Genomic DNA, 7,769 nt, shown 5'->3' on the forward strand with positions numbered 1-7,769 from the left:
AAGATATGGAAATACTTTAATTGAATATGTATCACCTTGAATTATTTCGTTCATAACATATTCTTAAAATTACTGGATAACAAGAAGATTGAACGTGATAATGCAAAATATCCATCAAGATGGATTTTAGAATACAAAAAGACTGGTATTCCCGTATATTGCCAAAACAAGAATTATAAATGGACATAATATCCATAATATCTTAGTAAACACGAAAATAGAAACTTTATAAAGATTATGATCAGAGAGAAGGTCAGCGTTATTGAAGAAACACCACATTAGAACAGGTGTCTTTTAACAAAATATGTTATCTGTTTCATCGATTGAAAGTATTATTTTAAAGATGGCTGTTATACATTAGTTTTGAAACATATAAAAGAATATGATTTGTTGAAATTATGTATACTTTGATTTCATTCACCTACCAGATACAACATTCATCATGAAGTCGGTAAGTGCTATATATTTTAAAGTACGATTTCTAATTCTAATATCTTCCTAATCTCTTCTTTTACGAAATAACTTTTATTTTCAAGTAGAAGTAAAGAATATTGTTTAATGGTCACAATACTTTAATATGCAGAGACTTGTTCAGAGAAACAAGAAAACTGGCTACAATTCTTTAAAAGATTATATTGTTTTGACAATACTCTGAAAATGTAATTGTTTGGGCCAAAAATTGCATGTGACGAAAAAAGACTTAACACAATTTACAGATAAAAACTTCGGGGTTTTCCGAAGACAAGTGAATGGTCATATTTCGAAACAAGTTTTGAATTTCTGTCTATATTTGTCTGTATATTCACAGTATTGGAAAACGACGTTAAAAATAGAATTTATGTTTATAAGCTGATTTGTCAGACGTTGCCTCGTGTTTTAGATGACCTTACTTCCTCCAACAAAATTAACAAGTTGTATTTCAGTGACAAAGTACTTGCGTCTGATGTGAGTGGTCTCATATTTGATGAACTTGTGGTAATTAATATGGTTATTGTTGGTTTTCTCGGAATTTTTCACTTTTCCCACCACTACAATTAATCTCTAATTAAATACTGTAATCCAATAACGGTAATCTTGAGAAGTAACTTTTACGTAGGCTTTAGTGAATACCAATCGATATATTTATAGTTTCTACAACGATAATCTAGTCTTCTATGAGAAATGTAGGAATGATAGACAGGTTTTCTCCATACACTGGTAATAGAACATAAGTTCTCTGAGAGACATAAATTACAAAAATAAATTTATCAAATTAACTTGAATAATAGACAATTATATTTTTCTAATTATTCGCATGTATTTTCTCTACATATCCGACTTCTTTACTTTAAAATAAATAACTTGGGAACACAAAATTTACGAGAACACTTTATTCTCTTTTATAATAGTGTTATTTTGATGAATAAAGAAAGAAAGTTAAGTTTCAATGATGTTTTCCAGTGCCTGATTACTCTCAATATTGTCATTAGGTTCGTTGCTAATAACATCAAGTGTTCACAACAAAGGATTTGAATATGTAACTCCTATTTTTTTCAATTTTATGAAAATTTGATACTAACTATTCAATTAAATACTTTCTAAAAGCTGTGTCTCTACCTTCTTTATAAAGAATAATAAAATAGTTTGTTTACATAATACGATACTACGGAGATAGCTGAAAGTCACGAATTCAAAATGGTAACTAGCTAATTATATTAGGATTTTATTGTATTTGGTGTTCCTTTATGCATCAAGGCTATACGACACATAGACTTACAGCTTGATGCAAGATCGAAATTACATTAGCTCAAACTGGGAATCGAATTCTTGTCTCCCGCCTTGAAAACTAGGACTCTAGCCATATAGCAACGAGAGACCTCTATTTACACTGTTACTTTCTGCTTATGTCTTCTTTTGCAACTCGTATCTCCTTCACCTTGTGAGTTTAGAGTAACCATACTGTATCTTCTAAGCCAGGCAGGTCAAACACGTGGGCCTTGAACAAATTTTCTGCGTCCTTGATTTATCCTGAGAAGATAAACTATTATTTTATTAAAAACTTTGTTTAAAAAACAATAATAACCGACTTCAACAAAAAAGTTAAAAGGTAGATAATAATAATAATAATAATAATAATAATAATAATAATAATAATAATAATAATAATAATAATAATAATAATAATAATAAGCTTAAAAGCAGAAAATAATTAATTGCTATTATCTACTAAAAAATGAAGTCTGTGTCAAGCCAAAAAAATTAATGTGTCAATATAAAATTAGTTTGAACGGTAATTTTATGAGGCATTAATTTGTTTGCCTTGGCACAAACTTCAAGTATTTAGTAGATAACAGCAATTAATTATTTTCACCTTTTAAGCTTATTATTATTATTATTATTATTATTATTATTATTATTATTATTATTATTATTATTATTATTATTATTATTATTATTATTATCTGTTTGAAGAGATTTTATTATTTTGTACTTTTTAGCGATTTTGTTAAAGTCGGTTAATATTGTTTGTTAATTTTTTTCTGTTTTTTAGTGCATTTTTAAAGTAGGTCATTTTTATTTTAAGATTACTTAATTCTTCCATTCTTTCGTTATCCCATAGTTTATTTAGATACCTAAATCAAAGGTAGGTCACTAAGTTTCTATAAATTGTTGAGCCTAAGGAACACACTTGATCAAATATACACCCAGGATATGAGCATTCGGAATGGGTAGCTTTCTAGGTGTAGAAACCCTCCCCGAAACATTTTAGAACTCCCTGTAAGAAGAAATTAATATTTTAGTACAACAAATCACGTTATTTCCTTCTTTTTGCATTAATGACAAGTTAATTTTTCATCATTATAATTTTCGATAAAATATATATACTCCTTGTACTCATTTATGAATTTTTGTATTGAATTCAAAAGTTTTAGGTAGATTGGTATCGTATATGCTCAAATTTATTTATTTGAAATAAACAGTATGTAGGAGGGCTCCCTTATTTCCAGACTGAAAAACCAGGACACTATGGATATTTCGAGTATATTTACATAGGCTACATTATACATTTATCTCTTACTGAAATCAGAATTAATTAGATAATAGGTCAACACATTAAAAATGAGTGACAGAGAATAAAAAAACCTCTTAATTGAGTATCGGTTACTAATAATGGCGAGATTTTTCTAAATATCACAAAAATGATATTAACTTTTCTTTAGGAGTGAAACTCAGGCACTTGGAATCCCGTATAATTCATTCGAAACACATTACGTAAATTCGGAATTATCTCGACCAAACCGAAACGCCTGAGACCTGCATTGATGTACAATTTTTGATCTTCTATAGTTATCTTGTACTGAAATCATAACATTTTGACTGATACATGACGCCATTGAAATTAGAAAATACGATTCAATGTTAGATTTTACGGAGATCTGTCAAGACGTTGATGATACTTTAATGTTAATTGTGATTCCAAAGCAGACAATGAATTGAAGTTATGTTTAGAAGAAGCCATCTTCATTGCCGCTACAATTGAAATCAACATTGAGAAATTAAGATGTCTTCTCCCCAGTGTTACATGTAAGGGGGTGGAGCATTTTATATCTACATTATAAATAAAGGAAGATGTGCGTATATTTCAGTGTAATTCTAAAAAGACTGGAATAATTTTCAAAATTTGCTACACATATAACTTACAATCTGGAAACTAATACTGAAGGTAAGACACAGGGGATGCGAAAGGGATGACATGTGAAAATGATCTAAAATGACTGATATTGGTATGAACCCATAGTCTTCAGGGTCGCTGAGATGAATGGTAACACTCTAGATGCCGTTTAAATTGAGCTTAGCTCCCATCGATCTTAGGGTGTAAAGGGCGAGGTATAGAAGTGGAAGGGATGGCAAAAAAAAGAAAGTTGTATCATTAAGCTTTCATTTAATGCATGTCCTAAATGGGGAGAGAGGGTTCAAATCCTTTCCAAAAACCCATTCTTGTGTGAAGAACGAACATTTTAGATAGCAAAAAATATATAATTTATCTCGTAAGATCTTATGATTTAAATTTGTAAAAATTTTTTGCATTCTTGGAAGATTTAGAAAACATGCTTCCTATGTGTCTTTATTACAAGAAGTGTGCTGGCTATTATGCTCCACATTTCTCGAAATGTTACTGGAACCTGAGAGACTGGATCCAGTACATTTTGCAAGTCAATAAACAAGAAAACAGTTTACCGGCTGATCTTTTGTAAACACGAGAATCTTCTTTTATGGTTGATGTTACAAATTGTCAGATTTGAATTTGAAACGGTGTTATTTCGAACATGGAGAATCAGATAAAAGCACTTAAATGCAAGTTACTGCTCTCTGACAAATAGTTACGGAAGAAAAACATGACACATATCCCAACTTTTGGTAAAGTACAAAACAAGTTCAAGGCAGTTTGTTTTGTACAAAAGGACTACCGACAAGCTTCAACATTTGAAGACAGAATCCAGAAAAAAAAAAAGTTCCGCGTTATCATATCTCAGAAAATAGGCACTTCTTGTTTTCTGCCACTGAAATTGTCAGCTCATGTACAGATGAAGTAAATTTAAGTTCAGTGTCTCTTGACTTTAAAGTAAAAATTCAGTGAAGTGAGTAGAAATAAATTTATCATGTGATTTCTTTGCTCGGTAGTACATACCATGGTAAAACAACTTATTTCTGTAAAGGAACAAGTTCTCACTAGTGCAACCAGCATATCTCCAGACATCCGAAAGCTGATTCCAGGAAAAAGATTAAAGTTGACGAGGAAGAAATAATCCATCTGCTATCCTGATCTCCTTATTTTACAAAGAACTGCTTTATGGATCGTGGTGGCTAGCGCGTGGGGTTCCGGTTCGATCCCCAAGTGGGCTTTCTGATGGAAAAACACCGTGTACGTGGGTTTTCTCGAGATTTTCTCATTTCCGCTTATTTTCATCATTCTACCATATCATCCATCTCATCAGCACTGTCTCCTTTAGTCCTGGTGAACGTAAGCGTGAAACGTTAAACTAACAAAAACTACAGTGTTGAGTAAGATTATATATTAACTTACTTTTTAAATATTCTTATACCATTAAGTACGAAAATGATTTTTTCCCTTTGTAGCTCACACTATTGCATGCTGATGACATTTTTTTCCACTTGAGATATGAGTTTGACATGTTTGCTCTAAACACTAATCTATTTACTACAGGACTAACACCATTAAAAACTGAAAACTTATCATTTATGAATGCTGTACATCTGGTCTACTGGTTATTTCAAGTGTATTTGGAATATGAGATCCAGGGTTCAGATCTTAGTTTTAAACTGTAGATTTCTTCTTATATAGCTTGGCTGTTGACAAAAGAAGTAAACATAAATACCTAACATACGTAGGAATGTACAGCTTAAGAATATTCTCTCCAAACAACAACGTGAAGTATTTGCAGGGGAATTGGTATTTGGTTTCTAACATTTTCAAGGAAGTTTGTATTTACAAACCATTTTAGCGATAAATTTTATAGAAAGTACGAAACACGAATGTCCATTTTCTACAGGTAACTTACGATCTCAATATGGTTTATGTTACCCTTCTCATATATGAGTTCCATTACGAGTATATGTGTAGCGCATGCTCCTTGGAATCTGGGATTCATTTTCAACTTTCCATGAGAATTTATTTTCCTTGGATCCCAGATTAAGTTTTAAGTCCATATCTCATAGAGACTCAGTATTGGGAATGAACATTAAACTCAAATCAACGTACCAAAATATTACTTCATGTCAGTTATGTATCTTTACATTCTACATATTAAAGCATTGATCTATGTGTATTTTCTTCTAATATTTTCTCTACAATAAATTACAAACATTTTCAATTATCGCTCTGGAAAAAAGCTCATCCCCTAAAAACAAAAACTGTGTATCAATTATGAAACTTGTGTGTAATAATTAAGGAAATACTTTTGTTTGACACAATCTATTATTGACAATCCAAACATTATAAAGAGGTAACAACAAGACATTCAATGGGGTCCACGATGGCTCAGTGCTAGAGCGCTTACCTCTTGTACGTACGTCCTTGGTTCGATTTCCGGCCAAGTAAGTAAGTGACGGACAATATTGTGTTCATGGACATTCTCGGCGACTCCTGTTTCCTTCTACTTTATCATTCCACCGATTCTCCCATCATCATCCACTAACCTTAATCCAGTGGTGCCCCCCCCCCTTATGTCCATGACGCACCCCCCCAATTGTCTATCCGTAGGTGTTCTTCCATGAAAAAAAATCTTTTCGGTTCATTTTACACACCCTCAAACATATTTATATAGATTTTTAACCCCCCCCCAAATATTTCAATGATGCAGTTTGCGTCATAGCCCCCCTTTGTGGGCACCCCTGCTTAATAATCTTCTTCCAACAGCATAATCTTGGAACGTTAAACTGAAAGACGTGGGACTTTTTTCTCATCAAGACATTTACTTGCAATAACATACCCTCTAAATTACTTTTCAGATTTACTACAGTCGGTCAAATATTACAAAAGAATTTAGATATATTTTAGATACTTTACCAAATCTGAAAATCTTTCTATCTAGAGAGAAAATAACTTATTCCTGACAACCACATGTTTTGTACGTTTGAACTTTCTAGAAATGATTGATTGAATTGTTAATAACAGTTTGTATCAAATACAAAACGGCGATTAAGATAGAGAAATAGCAGTGTTAAAAGTGTTATTCAAGTTGTTTTAACTGTCAATGGCATTCCTCTTACTCGTTTCAGGTGTTTCTGTTGATGTTATGTGTTGCAGCCACTTTGGGTGATTTTCGTGCGATTCGAAGGTTACCAACTAGAGTGGATCCGCCATCACTACCAGTTCGAGCTTATGTACCACCACCACCGGCACCAATTCCATTGTATGTTCCACCAGCACCAACTCCACTCTATATCCCACCATCTCCCGTGTATGCACCACCTCCAACAAGATATGGAGTTCCTTCTGAAGTCATTACCGAATTTATCTTGTAACTTGAACCATGGACCAACTCAATGGATTTTTAAAAGGACAAATAAATCTACTTCCCTAGACCATCTGAGGGATTTTCATATCAAATTGTTGTTATAAGGATTACAGTTGAATGCTTTTCTTATGAGAAGACAATTCTGTATATTGTTATTGTTGTTTATATCCAATAAAGCAAACAAACATTAATCACATTCTAATTAAACGTTATTTATCAAAAATACTTTTCCCATATTTTTTTTAAAGCACACACATGATCTGAGGTCTGAGCAGAATCAATTGATAATAATGTCATTCTAGAGAGATCCAAAATATGACTTTTCATATTTTAAACTATGCCTCGTAGCACAATGGGAACACAGATCTCAATATTTCATGGAATGTTGAATCGAAATCGGATGTTTTGAAAGTTTGATATTTCATAATAGTTTGAGAAAATATTTATATTTAATAAATCTGAAATATATTTCAGTTTAACGTCTCACGATTATACCCAAGGGAGACGGATTATTAAAACAAGTGAATGATAATGGAAGAACTCGTGGAATGAGAATGTGGAAGGAAACGAAGTATCCAGAGAAAACCCACTCAGGCGATGTAAATACCACAAACTTACTTTGCAGGGGATCGAACCAGGGACCCACGTACCAGAGGTAACTCCCCTACCACTCAGTCATTTTGCCCCTATATTTAGTAAAAATCTTCATATTTCTTCATATTCTGCATATGTTATACCTAAACTAATGTC

The 7,769-nt window shown here is 32.2% G+C and overlaps 1 protein-coding gene across 1 annotated transcript; it reads left to right on the forward strand.

Annotated features, from left to right (window-relative positions):
* Positions 1–299: 299 nt before the first annotated feature.
* LOC145686606 (uncharacterized) lies at positions 300–7,215 on the forward strand. Its single transcript, XM_081760063.1, has 2 exons — positions 300–451; positions 6,781–7,215. The coding sequence occupies exons 1-2, from the start codon at positions 443–445 to the stop codon at positions 7,024–7,026; spliced, it is 255 nt and encodes an 84-aa protein (XP_081616189.1). The 5' UTR covers positions 300–442; the 3' UTR covers positions 7,027–7,215.
* Positions 7,216–7,769: the final 554 nt, after the last annotated feature.

The sequence above is a fragment of the Thermobia domestica genome, chromosome 5, assembly GCF_964235325.1.
Source record: "Thermobia domestica chromosome 5, izTheDome1.hap1.1, whole genome shotgun sequence".
Lineage (NCBI taxonomy): Eukaryota > Metazoa > Arthropoda > Insecta > Zygentoma > Lepismatidae > Thermobia > Thermobia domestica.